The sequence below is a fragment of the Molothrus ater genome, chromosome 5 (assembly GCF_012460135.2).
Source record: "Molothrus ater isolate BHLD 08-10-18 breed brown headed cowbird chromosome 5, BPBGC_Mater_1.1, whole genome shotgun sequence".
Lineage (NCBI taxonomy): Eukaryota > Metazoa > Chordata > Aves > Passeriformes > Icteridae > Molothrus > Molothrus ater.
Window position 1 is genome coordinate 3,608,841 of NC_050482.2, and position 20,129 is coordinate 3,628,969.

At 41.7% G+C, this 20,129-nt stretch overlaps 1 protein-coding gene across 1 annotated transcript in view; it reads right to left on the reverse strand.

Annotated features, from left to right (window-relative positions):
• Positions 1-20,129, reverse strand: part of MKLN1 (muskelin 1) — a 102,762-nt gene that overhangs the window by 30,120 nt on the left and 52,513 nt on the right. The window contains exons 10-12 of the mRNA XM_036400521.2: positions 6,545-6,757; positions 4,036-4,257; positions 2,365-2,494 (exon numbers count right to left, since the gene is read on the reverse strand). Of these exons, the coding sequence (XP_036256414.1) occupies positions 2,365-2,494; positions 4,036-4,257; positions 6,545-6,757 (565 nt within the window). The remainder of the gene's footprint in view (positions 1-2,364; positions 2,495-4,035; positions 4,258-6,544; positions 6,758-20,129) is intronic.

The following is a 20,129-nucleotide window of genomic DNA, read 5'->3' on the forward strand; positions in this document are numbered from 1 at the left end:
GTACTAAAACACCTCTACTTTGCACCTCTGTTGTCTTCCTTCACATACAAGACATCACCACAGGTGCATGTCTAAATTTGTTAGAATTATGTATTTACTTCAAATTAAGAAAATTTAAGTGATACTTATCACCCATCACTCCCAAACACATTAGCCATCCAAGAAGCTGACCACAGGATCAACATCAGAGGCACAAACAAAATCAAAGAAATGCTGAACAGCACAAATATCTCAGAAGATGAAAGCAGCAAAACCAACATATCATTACCATGGTTTCATAGCATTGCAACAACTCTGTGTTACTGATAATCCTTATTATCTATTTCACTACTTTTTTAAAAAAAATCCCTACTCCACGAGATATTTAAACAAATGCACAATTAAGTTCTTTTAGAAAGGGTAAAAATCAAAATAGCTCAACTAAGAATAGAACTGAATGCCACATGCGAGCCAGGAACAAAATGTAATCATGGGACTTTATAGGAACATCTAGGTCAGGCATCCTCAACTTGACTCATCACACTGAGCAGCTTAAAACTTCACCCAGGCAGGCAATCACTTTGTTCAGACAGATCAAAATGGTGTATCACTACCTAACAAGAGCACAATAAAGACTTGCTTTTTTGGGGTGAAAATAGTGCTGTCAACATTTGCTGTCTGAATGTAATAAGCATTTTGTTCTCTTCCTGTTAAAATGCAAATTATCTCAGTGTTTTCTTTCAAAAGCAATGGAAACATTCAAATCTCTTTGTTTACTTTCCACACACAGGAGAACAGTAAACCAAAAAAATCTACTTGTGAATTATTTCCAGTGAGTCATTTTCTTATTAAAAAAATACAAAATCTTCTATTCATGACTTCAGGGCCTGTGGGAATGGGGAGAAGGGCTAAAAATTTACTAAATTTCTCATTTACTTTACTAAACACTGAAGTTCATGTATGAAAAGCAGAGCGCAGCGTCCTGACAAGCTCAGTATCTTTAAATCTGAAGTAGACAAAGGTGTCAGCTTAAAGCCACATATTTTCAAGCTTCCAGCTATGAAGACATGTAGCTTGAAAAGATCAAAATGGCAGAATGTTACTAATTTCCTGGAGAAAAGAAAATCTATTCTTTAAAAGCTCTAAGGACAACAAAGGGAGCGTGGGTGTGTACACAGCAGCATCAGGCAATGTGCACCTGAATAAAGGAGACTGTCAACAATAGGAGCTGGTGCTTTCTTGGAAGCACTTCAGTAAATGAATGACTCCAGAGAATTAGAGCTTGGGTACCTTTCTCCCTTACTGGCATAACTAAATTAATGAGCAAACAATAACTCGTCACCACCAATAATTGACTTCAGAATTTCAGCAAAATTACTTGTTAAAAGTTAATCCTGATCAAAAGAAGGAGGGCAGCCTAAATTCAAGATGAATTACCTTCCTGGGGTTTTTAGTAACTGGAAGAAGAGAAGGCTGGGACTGAACATACAAAACATGAGAAATACTCATAACTTCTGTCCCATAGTGGTACACAGTGCAACTCAAATTTCAAATTCTGACTGGCAGGATGAAGATCAGGGTATTTGTAACAGGCAAATGATGTGCTTATACATGCAGAAAGGCTTTTCGGGAAGAAAGGAACATTTTTCTCTGTCATTTGAGGAGAAAAGGCATGAAATCAGTTCTTCATGGTTATGTTACAGGCCTTCTGGGTGTTTTTAAAGACGTCTGTCATACAGAACTACACACAGGATATGTAGCTCCAGTGCTATGAATCACACAGAACTGAAGCCTTGCTCCCTCCTCTTCCTTTTTTTCACTCTTTTCTGGTAATTATTACAAATATAACAGGACAACAGCCTGGTCTCATCTTTCTGGTGAAAATAACTTCTGTCCCTCTACTCCAATTCTCTGCCTCTGAGCACCCTACCTGCCTTTCTGCAGACTATCTTTATCTTATGGCAATTTATACTCAGTGAAAACCAGAAAAATAAAAATTTACTTTCTCCTTTCCAGGCTTAAAGATTTTTTTCCAATCTTTTCCAATCTTTTTAGTCTTTGTTAAGAGTTTCCAGAGAGGTGTTTGTTCTTATTTTTGCTGTTTTTTTTTTCCTTTTGAGGTGCTGTGTGGTTTCATGCATCAATTATTTGTATTGTGCTCAAGATGGAGAGTGTCAAATGACAGAAAGAATAGAAGAGCTGGCAGAAGTTTAACCTGTATAGTGGAGCTCACCTGGGTATGGAGGGTTAGTTAAGGATGCCAACGTGATCCCACAGGTTGAACCTGGCCTTTCACCTCTATATTTCTCCTTTTACAATATTTCATCCTTCACAGTATATTTCTCACTTGTACCAAGGGAAATGATTATGTTGTTATCCTCTTACCCATGCCTGAATCTTTCTTTGTGCCATCTGAGATAATGTCCACGTGGTCGCTGTCCACATCATAACTGAAGAAGTCGTTCAAGTAAGTCTTTGATCTCTGGCCACCAAACACATATAAGCAGCGATTTTTCTGGAAAAGGGAGGGAAAAAAAAAATCTTTACGAGTTCAAGACAGTATGTTGGTCAACTGTGATCGTTAGCAGCAATATTTATCACAGAATCATAAGTGGTTTGGGTTGGAAGGGACATCAAAGCCCATCCAGTTCCAATCTGCTTCCACTATTCCAGGCTGCTCCAAGTCCCATCCAACCTGGCCTGGCACATCCAGGGGCAGCCATTAATGAATCAAAGAGGAACAGAGATGTCTCTTCTAAGTTTAACATCATTGTGCTCAGGTAACTGATGCAGCCCCTGCCTCATCTAGCTTTAACTTCAGCACATTAAAGCAGCAGCTCATCTTTCAAGTTTATTATTAAAGACTTACCAGGCCCTGTCTCTAAAGTCCATCATAAAATCACTGTTAAAAACACAACAGGAACAAAAGATAGACTGTAGGAGAAACCATCCAAGTACCAGCACATTACTAAATTCAGTACAGGCAAATGGCAAGGAGCAAGCCAAGAATAACAGGTTTATTGCTTCTTTCAAGTCTGCCAAGTGGAAAGTCCATAAGAGGCAGATTATTTTTCTTTCAAATGGTAGAGAAAACAGAAAAGGACTTAAACTTCCATGACCTGCATTTACAGAAACCAGTATTCTTATATTTACCACAGACAACTATTTGAAAGATCCTCAAGTCCTTGTGCAGGAATTTGTGGGGCAATATGTTTTTCCACCAGATTTTAAAGAACCATTCAAAACAAAAATAAAATTAAAAGCTCAGAAAGCCCAGCATTCACTGTAAAAATTCTGATCTCTCACTTGAAAGGGCAAGAGAAGTAAAATCAGCAATTCCTTCAGATTGGTGAGGTTTGAGTTGATGGTATCAGTAAATATTTAAATGCCACAACATTAATTTAAATTCTCTTTAGTTCTCTTCTCTAAATAGACATGTGGTTGATGAACACATCTGGAAAGGCAATGGAAGGTGGTTTTTAATACCCAACATGGAGTAAAATGCTTATATACACCTTTCCCCCATCCTTCTGCTTCTCCAGGAGGCTCTGGATTAAGTGTCCATAATTCCAGCTGTTTACAGCTGTTTGCAGCTGCTCAGGACTACAAAGAGCAGCTGGATGTTCCTCCATCAAAGGCTCTGAGGCCTGTGCAACTCAATGCACACCCATTAAGTCCCATTCCAGTAACAACACAGTATCTACCAGACCAGAAGCTTCTAAATTGCTCTACTAACTTAAAAGGAATACATTTTTAGGTCAAAATGAACTACATCCTTTGTTTTATTTACTATTATTATATTAAAATCAACTCTTTAAAATTCACCTTGATTTTTACTTGAAATTTTATTCAGTTGGAGTCATGAAAGTTCTGAAACTTGAATTAGCACCTCCTGCACTTAGCAAAGCAGTATCAGAATGTCAGCAAACATTGCATTAACTGAGACAACACATCACTCAGGAGATTAAAGAGCCTCAGAATTTGCAAGAAAAACCAAAACCAGATGTTCTCCCTAAAGTCAGACCTCATAAATCAAAGCAGGGTGTGGATACTTACAGAATGGAACAACATGCAGTGTCCTATCCGGGACTGGATATCCTCGGGTCCGGCGTTGCAGGAATCCTCCCTCAGGAGTTTCCATGTCTGGCACTGGCAATCAAAAGCAAACAAGCCACTGAACTGGGGCTCACTGGCTCTGCTGTCGTCCACACTGCCATTGCAGGTCAGGATTCGGCCCCCAAAGGTGTAGATCATGTGTTTTTCAGAATCCATGCACATCTGCAAGAAGCAGGGAAGCCGTTTTAAGCAGGTAAGAGCTGAACACTTTGAGATCTAATATTAAACACCCCTCTCCTGCAAGCAATGCCTACTAAACTAAGACAGTGCTCTGCACATCTGAGCCTTCAACAAACAGAAAAGGACACACATCTTCATGGCTGTCAGGTCTAATCTCATAAAAGAAATTTAAAACACAAGTCTAGTTTCTATATGCCATTCAATGTGGAAAAGAAAAAAATTAATGTACCCTTCATCATCTAAAAAACCTGCTGATTTCAGGGAAAAGTACTTGAGAGTCTTTCACAAGGATTCACAAGGTTCTTTCCCATAGATTCCACAGAAAAGATCCATGGGAATCTTTTCAAGCTACATTCTTATAGCCAGAGTTAACAGAGTATCACCTTTGGCAATGGTCGTGCAAGGAAGAAATTCAAAATCACTTCTAATTCACTGCCCACCCACCAACTGATGCAAAAATTAGTCTGTGATTTGTTACTGAGATGCCATCCCCAGCACACATTTACTGTTACCCCTATTACTGGAACACAAAGTGGGGGCTTAACCCAGCCAAAGATTCCTCCTGGGACTGCAGCAGAAACCTGTTTAATCTCCAAACTTTAACTGAGGTTATGGCACACATGAGAAGCACTGCAGCACAAATCAAACCAAACCCCCTGACTCCAGGTGATGTTTTCAGACAAAGTGCAAAGCAGAGGGTTACAAAATACCAGAGGGGGAAAAAAAAAAGCAAACCAACAGACAAGATTACAGTAAGATAGAGATGCTACTCAGCAAAGCCTACACAAAACACTTCTAGTGCAGCACATTTCTGAAGGTTAAATAAAAACTGCTATTGCAGTAGGTGCTGAGGGAGAGAAGAGGGAGAGCTGCAGACTGACAGAAGTCAGTGAGGCCCTTCTTCCCTGAGAGACAGAACAGGGAAAAAAGGAATCATTTCAAGAGGCAAGCAAGGTACCCAGAGTAGCCTTGCCAGCTGACAATTTCCTTGTGCCTCTTCCCCAACACCTGGGAGACTGGCACTGGTTATTAATAGAACAGAAAGACTGATTGGCTTTTGTTCTGCAGACATGGCGTATCTTTAATTTTCGGTGTCAGCAGAAAGGCACATTGTGCTGGCAAACAACAGCTTTGGTTACAAAACAGCCAGTACCAATAAAAGCTGATCTTGGGCTGCTTTAAAAATGAGTCCTGATGTGCTGTTTCTTGGCGATGCTCATAAAAAAAAAAAAAAAATCAATTGAGAACAAAATACCTTTTTCAAGTAGACAAAAGCCACTGAACACAACATAAGCAAAGAAGTTTTTAATTTGAGCACGTGGACAGATGTGACTTTTTAAAGGATTAGTAGCCATTCCTCTAAGGTGTTTCAAGCTCTACAAAGAAAGCACATTCTACAATTTTTAAAGGTAACCAATTTGGAAAGGATCCTGCTCCTGTGCTGGCCTTAGTCCAGCAGCTTGCTTGGAGTATTCTTCCAAAGGTACCATACACTGCTTTAAAAGTTGCTCCCCAAGGCCCTCCAGGCAAGGCATATCTGCAAACCCAGCTCAAGGAGACTGATTAAAACCAGATGAACTGTGCTTTGGGCTTTAATAAAACGTGTCTTAATAAAATGCATTTGTTTGCAAAGGTTTTTATGATTCTTCTGACTCGGTTTGATTAGAGCACCAGCAGCCAGTGGCGTTGAGCACCACTGCTATTAGGATTTAATTGAGTGCAGATCACACCCTCCTCATCCCTGCTCTGTTACCTGCTACAGCACCTCGAAATCACAGAGACTACAATCAAAACTGGCTTTTGAACACTGAGAACTTGCAGCAGGAGGATGAGGGTATTGAAACAGGATGAGCCCCATGGCAGGGAGAAACGATGAGGAGGACTCCATGTTATCAGAAGGCTAATTAATTACTTTATTATACTATATTAGTCTATATTATATTGCATTATATTACATTACATCTAAACTGAATCTGCCAAGCACTCAACTCTGCACACACTGCACAGAATCTCAGCTGACAGTACTGAGAGACACACACACACACACCTGGCCCTGACAGGCCAAGGAACCAAAACCCCATCACTGTGGGTAAACCATCTCCATATTGCATTCTACTTTGGCACAAACACAGGCACAGCAAACGATAAGAATTGTTTTTCCTTTCTCTGAAGTTCAGAGAACGTGAAACCCAGAAATATTTTTTGGGAAGAAGAATTGTGTCTTGCTTTTCTCTGTGAAGAGAAATGTGGTGACATGAGTGTGGCTGACCTGATGATCAAACACCAGCTTGGGGCCTCCATCTGCTGCAGTGTCCTCGCTCAGCAGCATCCAGGTGTTGGTGTCGATGTCGTAGCGGTAGAAATCACTTTTCAGGGACTTGCTGTTCCTCACAGAGGAATCCAGGTAGCGCCCCAGGGTGTAGATCTGCCTTCTCTGGATGTCAATGCACATCTTGTGACAGGACCTGGCACTGGGACCGCTCTGAGAAAGCCAAGGACCACAAAAATGTAGAGAGTAATGGATTTAATATTGCTCCAGGGAGGTGGCTAAGGGGAAATAAGTATTAGCAGCAGCTAGAAATTCTTGAGGAATTCAGGAAAATCTGCTTGTAATCAAATACAGGATTAATATATACTAACTACAAGAGCACATCCCATAACTTCTGTCCTTTTAGAAAGACACCAGCAAAAAAACTTAATGCATTTGTCACAACAAACTTATGATTTGAACCTTTTTTGTCAGATTCCTTAGAAAACAGACAGTTTCTCCCAGAAGTGATTCTCAGAGGCGTGTGAAAACTACTTGATCTTTTAAAATAACAGAAGTCGATGCACATGAGAGGCAAATTAAGATGTCACAGCCTATAAATAACTACACAGGAAGAAGATTAAGAAGTGCTCTATTACAAGAGCCTCTGTTTTATTAATAGGCTGTTTTCTAACAGATCATAAGCAGACACTCCCCCAAGCAATCATATCCTGTAATGGCTCTGGAAAGGTAACAAAAGCACTCCCTGTCCTTCACAAATAGATATGGCCCTCCCAGGCTCCAGCTGAAAGAAAGTTTCCCACGGTAAGCAAAACTGCCCTGAGTTATGATCTTCAAGAGAAACACACAGAGTGCCCCATGTCAAATTATTATGGGTTTAATCCATCCAGGAGCGCTCAAGTTAAATCATGGAGTAATTCATTTAATGACATTATGATGATGATTATGCAGGCCTGAGCAGTTTCCTTTCTGCATCCCAAATCTCTTTTTAAGGACCTTCATACACTTCTTGAAGCATGGGAGTGATGTTCTGGTACACCAAAACGTTAGAAATCAAGGTTTGCAAAGCCTTATGTGCAAAATATCAGATGAAAAACATCACATCATGAGTACAGATCAATTCTGTAGTTTATTTTGACACAGTTGGGCGCCAGGACACAAAGAATGGCTTCCCACTGACAGAGGGCAGGTTTAAATTAGATACTGGGAAGAAATTCTTCCCTATGAGGGTGGTGAGGCCTTGGTACAGTTGTCCAGAGAAGCTGTGGCTGCCCCTGGATCCCTGAAAGTGTCCAAGGCCAGGCTGGACAGGGTCTGGAGCAACCTGGGATAGTGGAAGGTGTCCCTGCCCATGGCAGGGCTTTGGAATGGGATGATCTTTAAGGTCCCTTCTAACCCAAACCATTCAAAAAAATCTATTTAAAACTATTGAAAAGTAAAGATCAGGCAAGTAGGCAAGGATATAGCAAATCTTTAAATCATTATTGAAGACTTATAGTTAAAGAGCAGCCCATCACACCAAATAATCAGCACAACAGTTGCTCTCTGTGCTACCTTATGTGCATTGCCTTATGAAAAAATCTTCATACTTGTACTTTCACCTAAAGTCTATTGAAATTTAAAGTACACTAATGGAATGCACATCACCAAACTGGATAAAACAATAAAGGAAGCATTACATCTTTGTTGTCAAAAGCCTTTGCTATTCATGTTACAGAATTCAATTTCTTGATTAAGCAATAGTTCCAGGAAACTGTTTACAGTAACTCAAAAGACCATGTGAAGAGGTGAAGAGGTGAACTGAATTGTTCATATTTTGTAAATATGAAGCATTATGTTGGCAATGATTACAGCTTTGAGGATTAGTTACTTCATGGTAATTAGGATAATTTTATTTTCTGAAAATAAAAGTACTGATAGCAGTGAAATATTAGCATAAAATCCTGAAATGCAGCAAAAGCTCATTGATTGCCTTTGGACACAGAAGGCAACAACACAATTCTTTGTTCCTAGAAAATACAAAAACAGCATCTTGCAGAGGACCCTGTTCCAAACACACGGGCGACTTCCTTTGCATGAGAAGCACCAACCTGTGCACTCAGAAAGGCAGCCCCTGGTTCACAAAGAAATCACCCCAGTGTGCAAAGTCCATGCCAAGCCATGGAGCTGGGACCCTGAGGGATATGGCACCACTCCCCTGCCCATGAGCACCTATTTGCCCTGGCACAGCTGCCTTGTGGGTGAGATGTGAGGACCCACCTGTGCTTTCTGACCCTCCCCTCTGGCAGGTCACTGCAGTTTTTTAATGGAATTGGACAACTTAAGAATCATTCCCCCTCTCTCTCACCTCTATGCGGACTAAAATAAATCCTCCCAAACTTGTTCAAATAATGTCTTTGGCACTTTCAGGAGTAAATCTCCACTTTAGCAATTTCCCTATCTGCCTTGCCACGAAAAACTACATCATCAACCAAAATTTGTCTAAACACAGACACAAAGTTGAGACGCTTCACAACTCAATACCCATTTCAAGGCAATGGCACCAAAACCACAGTTGCTACACTAAACATGCAACATACAGATTTCCTAAGACTGTTTTAAAATGAGAAAAGAATTTAGGAAAAATACCTTTTTTTCTTTAATTACATCCTAGCCACATCTCACACAGGAATAATCTGCTTTCTTAAAGAGCTCTTAAGTTTAACATTTCATCTCTACAGACACAGAATCTTCATCACCTCAAGTTCAAGCAAGAACTTCGGCTCTACCAAACTGCAGAGTCTGCCATAGCGTGAGCTATCTCTTGTAATACAGGAAACTTCATCCTGTTTGAAACCTGTTCTCCAAGAAAACTGGAGTTCTGCCTGCACACCACTCACAAGGTCACAAGGAACCTGCCAAAGTTTCCTCCTTAGCCTACATGTTACCAAAATGAGTAAGTAACTCCATTAACAGTGATACATGCTGGCTTGACATTTAAGGCAGGAAAGGGGAAAGGTCCAAATCTGTGTTCACTTCTGAGTTCAGCTTGACCATGGCAGCCCTTGCAGCTCATATGTACTTCAAAGAGGGACACAAAGTCCATTTACAAAGGCACCACAAAAGAGTAAAATGCTTCAAGGCACATGTGATGAATCAAGTGCCCGTGGGTGGCTGTGAGGGTTCATCCAAAGCCGTGTGCTCCATGTGGTTACAACAGCAGCTTGTTGTTCAAACGAGGAACACACTGCCACAGCTTGCCATGGACACAGCAATCCAGTAAATTCAAACAGGAAAGTTTGTTGATTCCACAAGTGTTCAAAGAATCTGATGCTTTAAAAGCAGTAAGTGAGAAAAACTGACCATGACAGAGCTGACTGTCTAAGCCAAGGTTGAAGAGATCAAGCATGGCTAGAGGGCAAAAGAGCAACCTTTTATCCCCCTGCCAGGATGTAGGCTGATCATGATCCATTAATTAATGTCCCAGGCTGAGTGGATCTTACTAGAAATCTCTACGCCCTTCTTCACATTCAGGCCTTATCACCAAGTCATGGTTTTGACAAGTTGTTTCTGTGACTGTCTGAACTCATAACAAACCTGTGCAAAACTCATCTCTGGAAGTGTTCAAGGCCAGTGGATGGGGCCCTCAGCAGCCTGCCTAGTGGAAGGTGTCCTTGTCCATGGCAGGGGGGTGAACTAGAGGGTCTTTAAAGTCCATCCCAACCCAAACAATTCTGTGATTTTGTAATTAAGCACTTTACTTTAGATCAGGTTTCTTCTAAGTTGTTACACATGGAATGCACATTTTTGCAGATGAACCTTCACGACCTGATTGACTGAGGTAGCAGAGGTGTTACTTCCCAAACAGAGCCCATCTTCTGAAAGTCACATCAGCAACAGCACCCAAATGACCTGAACAAACACTGCCTCTGGGGACTCCTTCCAATTCTCATCAGAAAGCTCCTGGCACACACACTGCAGAAACCACACGTGAAAGGAACTTGTGACTGGGCTAAGTCCTTATTCAGATGGCAATAAGTGTGTCAGGCTGCTTTGGCCAGTGCCTCAGCTGCTGCCAAGGCTGTGATGGCAAGAGGAAAGCATTAGCATATCACATTTCTAACCTACAGGACACCAAACAATACCAAAAACTACTAAGCACAGGCACTGCTGGGCTTGTGTGGGACTCAATAAGTGTCTGCACAGAGCCAGGAGTGACCTGAACAAAGTGGCTCTTGTGCCACCCAGCCCCACCATACAATCAGCACAGCACAATAACAGCTAAAACAGATTAAACAGCATGTGCAGGGTCCTGCTTGGAAGTGCTACAAAATACCAAGCTTTATACCCAGCTCCAAGGCTCTTCTTTGAACAGGTTGGTGTTGATGTAACGCCTCTGGTCTCTACAGCAGAGATAAATGCCCTGGTGAGGGTGGGATGGTGGGGAAAGGAAGAGAGGCTGTATGGCCAGGAGCACTTAAGAAAGGCTTTCAATCCTTTAAGCACCCAGGGCCAAATAGGATTTTTAGGTTTCGTCAGTGCTACACGAAATTCAATTGTGCAATGCCAAGTGAATACACAGTATACTTTATGAAAAGCCTTCTCAACATGCTAAGCCACTTTATAAAATCTAATTAGAGCTTTCTTCATTTAACTTGCAAATGCTGAAAGCAATTATCCCACTTAAGGACTAACTTACAAAACGTTTTCAAAAAGCAACACAACAGCACCGAGAGACAACACCGCCTCCTTAGAATAATTGATTTGTTCCTATACAGGGGAGAAAGGATTGGGACTCAACTCCTTAGGGTAGGGTCTGCTCAAATCACTATTTATGCCAGAATCAGCAGGCATCATCTTAGCAACAGCATCCTGGAATGCTACATTAAGGCACAAACATGATAGCTTTCATTTTTTAGTTTGTTTTTAAATAAATGTCCTATGAACCTCCTTTAACGAGAACATGACCGCAGGAAGCCGGTTCCACTGCCCATCCCAAACATAAACTGGGGGAGCTTGGCTTCTTCTGGTTATCATAACCTTTTGCAAATAAAGGGGTTTCAGTTGCAAGAAAAATCTGTTTTATTCAGACCAATCCAGATGAAAAACCTCAGGAGCAAGCCTGGATCCTGTTCAAGAGTCAGGGAAATAAAAACAAAGAACAGCTGACTAATTCTCCCTTCTTGGTCCTGTAAAAGACTGAGTGGAATGTGAACACTGCCTCCAGTATGAAGTTCAAAAATAAGCGTCATGAGGTAAATGCTCTTGTCCTAAAGCAAACTAGGACGAGGACATAAAAAGACACAAACAACCTACTTTGTTTCCAGTCCTGAGAGCAGCCTGTCAGGCAACAAATAGTCCCTCCTGCCTACACACAACTGCAGAGATTAATTGCTCTCATTTCCCAGTTTTGGACTATAATTCATTTCCTCCTCCACCTCCCCCCAATAAAAAAAAAAGGGGGAAAGTTCTCCACAAACTTGAAAATGAAAGGAAATGCATATTATTCCTGGCATTAATTCAAGTCCATGTGCTTTAAGATTAGAGCTTGTTAGTGCTTTATCAATGCTAGTCTACAGCTAATGCGGTCCCAAAATGTTTAATCTGAGCCGCAGCAAAGATTTGCTTTGCTCTAGATGAGCACTAAATTCAGCAAGAGAAACAACTGCAGCTATACAACAAAATAAAACATTTACATCCCATACAGGTTACTCACAGAAGTTTATCATAACCTAAAGGTTCCAGAAACATAAGAAAATAATTTAATCTTTTCTTTTTTGATGGTAGCATGGAGGATTTGTGTGGTCCCTCAACACAAAACAGGAGCTGGGGGCTGATGTGTCATTCCTATCACCCATGAAATCGCTGATGATCTGCCAGGAGCACCAAACCACCAGAGGGAGGGTCCTGCACGTCCAGTTCCACAACAGGAGCATCACAGCTGTGGCTCAAGGCCAGAGCAGCCCAGCACAGGCACATGGCAGGGGCTCAAAGCCCCCTGGAAGAGTTTCTTCAGCATGAAAGACCCTCCCTCAAACAGCACATCCCAACTTCTTACTCTGTATGATGGCAGAAACCAGTGCCACTCATGTCATTTGATGTCCAAGACCAGCCAGTTCCAACACTAGAATTAAAAACCTTTGCATGTCACACAGGGTAGATGCAGCACAGCACTGAACGATTCCAGGATCATAAAAAGGGAGTTTAGCTCCAAAAAATGTTTTTGGATACTCTATGTACACTCCATTTTTTAAATTACTTCACAAATAATCCCTGGAAGTGTTCAAGGCCAGGGGGGGCTTGGATGGGGCTTGGAGCAACCTGGTCTAGTGGAAGGTGTCCCTACCCATGGCAGGGGTTTGGGACTAGATGATCTCTAAGGTCCCTTCCAACCTTTAACATTCCACAATTCTTGCCACTATCTATAAAAGTAACAGACATTCCAACTAAATTTTTAAGTCTGCTTTACCAGTTATAAAGAATATTTCTGAGAACATGCAAGTTCATCAGCCACAGAATGGTTTGGGTTGGAAGGGACCTTAAAGCTCATCCAGTCCCACTGCCCTGCCTGCCACTATTCCCCAGGTTGTTCCAAGCCCCTGGGACTGGACACTTCCAGGGACAGGGCAGCCACAGCTTCTCTAGAAAAGTGTTACATATAAATTAAATATGTTTTGCCAAAAAATTTTTTGGGAAGCCTAAGAAATAGACCAGAATCTATCTAAGAGTCATCATGCTAAAAACTCCTCAGGACTGGAAAGCCATGAATTTACACCATTTTTCACACATGAGAGTTAAATGCTTAATGATAAATACTAAGTTTGGGTATTAAAAAGTTATAATTAACTGTTAATAAGTCCAGGCACAGCCAAGACAGGAAGACACCCTTGGTCAGGCAGTTGACACAGAATCTGAGCTATGGCTAATCTGCTTACTGGTGCCCTCCCACAGTGATGCCACGGGATAGATTTACCAGCAAAGTCCTTTCTGGGCATCTGACTCAGACATGATGGAGCAGATTAAAGTCAGAGGCAGCTTTTAGCACACAGTTTTGTGTGCACATCTCTTCAAGGTGGAAAAACAATAAAATTTAACAGGATGAAGCTTTCTTTTTCCCCTTTCCTAAAAGCACGCTCGCATTTGGGACAGTCCTAATTTCCCATTGTTGATGCTGTGTGGTCATGAGCTGTCCTCTCATTACAGTAACGAAGAGACTTTCCCTGCTTAAATTAGAATTAAAAAAAAATAAATGGCCTGATGTTCTATTTTTGAAAGACGGTTCAATGAGCTTATAAGTCAAATGATCAGGCTCAGAGATCATACAACACAATCCTTATGACAGCAGTGGGCTGGATTTGATGACCCTTGACAGCTCAACCCTTCCAGTCTGACACAAACTTGACTCCAAGTCTTAGCTCCATCCCCCAGGGATCAGCACAGGTTTATCCCAGCACAAACTGGATGCAGCCCATGAGGATTGCTATGAAAACAGATAATGCTCTGTTCTCATGAAATTAATATTTATTAGCTTCCCTGCCACCTGCTTGTAGAAATAAGTAAATTGAGAGTATTTTCATAAAGGAATGAATCAATACACGATCTTCTGGCTCCTGATGTGCCCTGACCAAGGCACCTCTAAAGACCAAGTGTGTCCTCACAGCTCAACTTTCCAAAGCCCCAACGCTGTGCTTTGACAGCTGTGCTGCCTGAGTTTTCCTACAGTGCAGAAACAGCTTTGGCAGCCACTGCCAGAGGAATTGCCAGTGCAGGAGCCACATTCCTGGATCTCCTGTGCTCTCTGCTCTCACACCAAGGTATCATCAAGGCCTTCCAGCAATGCATAACACCATGGATCTTGTGTTGCAGTAAAACATCTTAAAAGCCAGTGGGAAGGTGAAAAAGCTCCCACATCTTCAAGCATGCAAATAGTGGGAAATAATTTGTGGCCACTCAGTATTTAAAATGGGGTTATTAAAAAAGATGAAAGGGGACTTTTTACATAGGCAGATAGTGACAGGACAAGGTGGAACAATTTTAAACTGAAAGGGAAGACATTAAGATCAGCTTTTAGAAGAAATTCTCTGCTCAGGAGGGTGGCGAGGCCCTGGCACAGGGTGCCCAGAGAAGCTGTGGCTGCCTCATCCCTGGAACTGCTCAAGGCCAGGCTGGATGGGGCTTGGAGCAACCTGGGATAGTGGAAGGTGTCCCAGTGCATGGCAGGGGGTGGAATGAGTTGATCTTTCCACCCTTCCAACCCAAACTATTCTGTAATTCTTTAATTTATTTGAAAAAGGTTGCGGGAATGTGTATGAAGGTCTTGTGCAGGCTTTAGTTTACAGTCAAAAGTAAAAGTCATCCAACCTTTGTGATTCTGCTTACAAATGCAAACAAGAGAAGTACTGAAGGAATACCCCAGTACACGGTGACCTTGCAGCAAAAGGACATCGGTTCTGTGCTATTTCTAACAAAAGGCACAATTCACCTGCAAACAAAGCGCTGCTCGCACTGCTGAAATGTGAAAGAAGTTTCAACTTCTTAAATTTTACCAAGTAAATTGTCAGTTTGTTCCACATCCAGTGCTCAGCTCTGCTTTCAGCAAGGCAGATGAAATGTAACAGACAACCCACCAGAGAGCCAGAGCTTTCACCAGCTCTGAGATGGGCCCTCAGGACAACGTCCCTCGTGTGCCGAATTTAACTAACCCCATTAACAATGGCAGGATGTTGAATGAGGTCATTTTTGCATGCATCACAAGTTCACTCTGTCCTCTCATTACCAGTAACAATGGCCAGCAAAGGTCCAGCCAAGAGAGATTTTTCCATAGACACAAACTACTCGGCTGGGCTAGAGCCTCGCTTGCAAACCAGAAGGCTGAAAAAATTTAACTGGTTGCTTATAAACTGTTTAGCCACAAAAGGTTACAAGCAAAGCTACACTTTTGGAAGTTGGTTTTTGTTTTTGTAATTAATTGTCCTTGAGATGCTGGTGATAGACAAACATGAGTCTAAATCCCTTGACAGCCACAGGCTCTCAGATGTTTCTGAGAAAGTGAAGACAGTTTAGAGCTGTGACAAAAGAGTAGTTTGCACAAAAGGTGTTGGCAAGTTGGCTGCTTAATTTCCTAGAGCCCAGTATCAGTAACATCTCCATCACATGCAAGCCCTGGAAAATTCAAGGATTAAGTCCTATTAAACACACTAAGCTCTTTCAGATAGATCTGAATTCAACACATCATTGCACCAGTCACTGTGCCAGTAAGTTCTCTTGAGACACTCCAGAAAGCTCAATTCCCAATTACCTCCAAAACCCAGTTGCTGAAATACCTCAGCAGCAAGGTCCACAAAAACTTACTACATTTTCAAGCACGTAATTATCTAGACAATTTTAGCTACAGATTTGCCTGTGATACTACTTGAGACTGCTTCCCTTATGTTACCACCTTGGGATAACTGATATTTCTTAAGGGATTTCTGTATTTGCACAGACTGAGCAATGTTAATGTAACATTAATGTAACAAGTCTCTCAGTGTAGCTGAAATAAGACATTACTCTACTCCCAAGGCAAAGTTGACTGGTGTGTGAAGCTACTTTCACTCACCAGGCAAAAGAGTTAAGTTTTCCTTCCACCTCTACATATTCTCCTATTTCTTTAAAATCCTTTTCTTTTAATCCCTTCAGTGTGAAATGCTAGGGTCCTGGCATTCCAGCTGGCTCATCTCACAGGTGCATATTTCTGTGTCTTTAAAAGCCAAAAGGATATAAATCAGAATTCCTTGTACCAACATCAACCTCTTCACTAAATCTTTACCTGAAAATCCTGTAATGTCATTTCCCCCCAGTATGCATCCACAGCCACCCAAGAATGACTCTACACTGCCTCATCTACAATTTACAGGGAATTGCAAAATGCATCAGGATGATGCAATAATGTCCTAATAAAGCCATGTAAGTAAAATAAAGTTCCATCCAGAGCAGAAATCAGAGCATTAAACTCATCATAAGCTGCAGCTGAAGTGGTGATTTTTATCGGAACATAAACGCCACAAATCAACTCTGCCTGATGCATTACTTCAAGGACTAAAAGTAGTTTTACTTTGCAACTGAAAGCTTTGTGATGACTTGGAAATTCAGCATAACCTGAAGACTGGCATGCACAAGCTCCAGGGCTGCCAAAGTTGTGCAGCCTCCAGAACATCAGGGCACAAGGCATTTACTTAATGCTCCTTTTTTCACGAGACTGACTTGAACAGCAGTGTGTGGAGGAAAAGGACCTCCACACATTCAGACACCTGGTGTGAGGAATAACTGAAGTTTGGCTGGTTTTCTGGGCTTTTTTTTCCATGCTGGAAGCAAGAAATACAGGCACCTAGTGAGGAAACTGAATAACTTAAGACCCGAAGCTGTTTTCAAATATGGATGATCTTTTCCTTAAAAAAATGTCAAAGTTAAAAAAAAAAAAAGACAAATAAACCAGGATCAAGAGGATAGAACTCTTGAGGCACACAAGGTAGCATAAGCACATAAGTTAGCTTTAAAGGCTGAAAACCTTTCCCAAAATGTTTATTTAAAAATAAATTATTTTAAAAGCTGAGGTGCTGCTCCCTCAACAGGGCTTTTTTTTGCTTTAGGCTGCCTAAGTGGAAATCACTGGGGATGTCAGTTAGCCATATGTGAAAGTCTCTCTCAAACATTCTGGTGAAAGAATACTGGCTTAGAACATTTTAAACCATTATGCTACTAAATAGGGAGGAAAATAAACCATTAGCCTGTGATATTTAGGATCAGCCTAGGATACTTTTCATTTAGTTCACTCCAGCATCTGCTGTCTTTGTCCCTACTTTTGTAGGCATTTGCACTATTTAGGGAGTTGGCTCCGAGGTATGTGTGCAGTATCCAAGTTTCTTTCAGGGACAGCTGCTTTCTCCCTATGTGCTTTTGCAGCACCAGGAATCTCCTACAACTGAGCATCTGTACCACTGGAACTGCTCAGCAGTAGGACATGGCACACTCACTGTATTAGATATCAAGTCTGTAAACATCACAATATTTGCAACAAAAAGCCCCTCAAGTCACTTGATGTGTCTTCCAAACTGTATCACCATCTGTGGGAAGAAGTCAATATTTGAGACTAGTTCAGTTTCTACACTTCAAACAGAACAGAGTAGAAGTTTTACATTGATAAGCTCATGTACTTTTGCATCACACCAAAAAAAAACAGTCAGAGATGTCACAAACTCCTACAAAAAATGCTTCTGTGGTAACACGACACTGAAAGCTTTGGGTAAATTCATCCATGTCAACAAATGCAAAGAAATGCATGCAGAGACTGGAGAAAATTTAACTGGAAATACAATAGCAGCTGAAATTCCCCCTGGCTCTCACCATCAGGAAGGAGATCTTTCTACACTTGTCAGCTTTTACTTTCAGCATCCTGGAAAAGCACTTTCTGTTCACAGCAAACTGTCACCTCACAATGTACCCATTTTCTACATCATTTTGGACCTACTGAACAGGAGGCACTTGTTGACCTACACTTTCCTTCACTGTGAGCAAAGATTTATGCTCTCAAGCAGTTAAACCATTGCAAGACCTTCACTTCTACCTTTGGTAAGGAAATACTTCAACGATTTTTGAGAGAAACACAGTGTCACCTAAACCTAACCCATTTACACAATTTCCACATCCTTCACAGAGCTGGTTTGTGAGCAGGATTTTCCTCTGAAGAAGCCAGAATGAGGATGAGTCAATGCATTTTCCAAGAAGCAGCACAGAAGGTACCAATCAGTGCAGTGACACTGTTTGAAGGGAGATCCCCCCATCTCTGTCTCTAGGAAATACTAGAACAAGGTACAGGAATACCAGAGACACACAAAATATGCCAACTATCACACTGCTGTAGCCTCATTTATCTCATCTCCAGAGGCATCAACACCCCTCAGCATTTTGATCCTATTTCAAAATCCCCTGACTATCAATTTACACCAAACAAAGTCTTTCCTACATTTAAAACTGGCCTCCTGCACTGATTTTAACTAAATTACCCTTCAAAAGAGAAAGCTGCTACTTGGAAACTAGAAATAGACATCAAAACACACACATGAAATTTCCCTGTTAACTGACACTGGCCTAGAGTAAAAATGTCCAAGGAATGACAAGGTTTGTTTTTAAAAAACTATTTATTCCCTAATCCTGAAGAGGTCTGTTGATCTACAGCCACTAAAAAAAAACCCTGAAGACAACAGCATTTGTCAGAACATTCCAACTGATTCAGGGTAGAAACTCTAAAAGGCTCTTAAATGAACCCCATTTTGGCTGTGCCTTGTGCCAGCTGATTCACAGGGCTGTCACACACTGCACAGACACAAGCTGTGGGGAAGCTGAGAGGTCCTGAGCTGCTCCAGGGAGCATCTCCCTGGAAGGATTCTGGCTTGAGGAACAGGATTTCACAAGCACAGCAGGAATCCTGCTGGATCCATACTCTGAAGGGGTGGTGGGGTCTGTCTGTCTGTCCATCAGCAGTGGTGGTGTGCTCACCAGCAGGTCCTGCAGACCCTGTTTTCATGCTGTAGGTGATCAGCTACTCCAGCAGAGCCCTGAGCATTTTGTCCAGACATACAAGACAGACATAAGGAGCTGGAGCATATCCAGACAAGAGAGCAGAGCTGGGGAAGGGTCTGGAGCAGCAGGACAGGCTCAGGGAGCTGGGCAGGGGCTGAGCCTGGAGCAAAGGAGGCTCAGGGAGCCCTTGTGGCTCTGCACAAGTCCCTGCCAGGAGGGGCACAGCCGGGGGTATCGGGCTGTGCTCCAGGGAACAGGGACAGGAGCAGAGGGAACGGCCTCAAGTTACACCAGGGGAGGTTGAGCTTGAATATTTGGAAAAATTTCTTCACTGAAAGGGTTTTCCATCCCTGGAACAGCTGCCCAAGGCAGTGATGGAGTCCCCATCCCTGGAGGAACTCCAAAGCCATGTGGATGTGAGACTTGGGGACATGGTTTAGTGGTGGCCTTGGCAGTGCTGGGAGAAACAGTTGGAGCTGATCTTAGAGAGCTTTTCCAACTGAACTAGTCAATGATTCTATGAAAAAGAGCTATGAAAAATCAGCTTTGGTGTCTAATTGTTAAAAAAGACAAATGCAACTTCAGGTGACAAAGAGACACCTCACTGGAAAATGTTGAAAAACAGAAGCAAAAATATTTTTAAAAAGGTCACACAATGTTCTCCTAATGCACTGCAGCAGAAGCTCCCAGTACCCTTATCCAAAGCATTACTCTGCATTATCCCTACAATAACACTGGACAGGATGCAACTTTCATCATATTTCACTCTTATCCAAGTTTCATTATTAAGTGGCTAATTTAACCACTGTCACTGATTAATTAGAATAAAAAAGCCAGAAGAAGAACTAGCACAATACAACAAAACAAGATTAAGCTCCACTGGAATCTACTCTGAATATTTTTTAAAATTCCATGTCAACAGACATTTCCTTTTTGCAAATTGTTTGTGAGCAGTTGATGTCCCTATTAGAGAAACATCTGGATTCTTTGTTTTTGAATATACTTCTCAACATTTGAGATTGACCTTTTCATTTCTAAATCAGGTTTC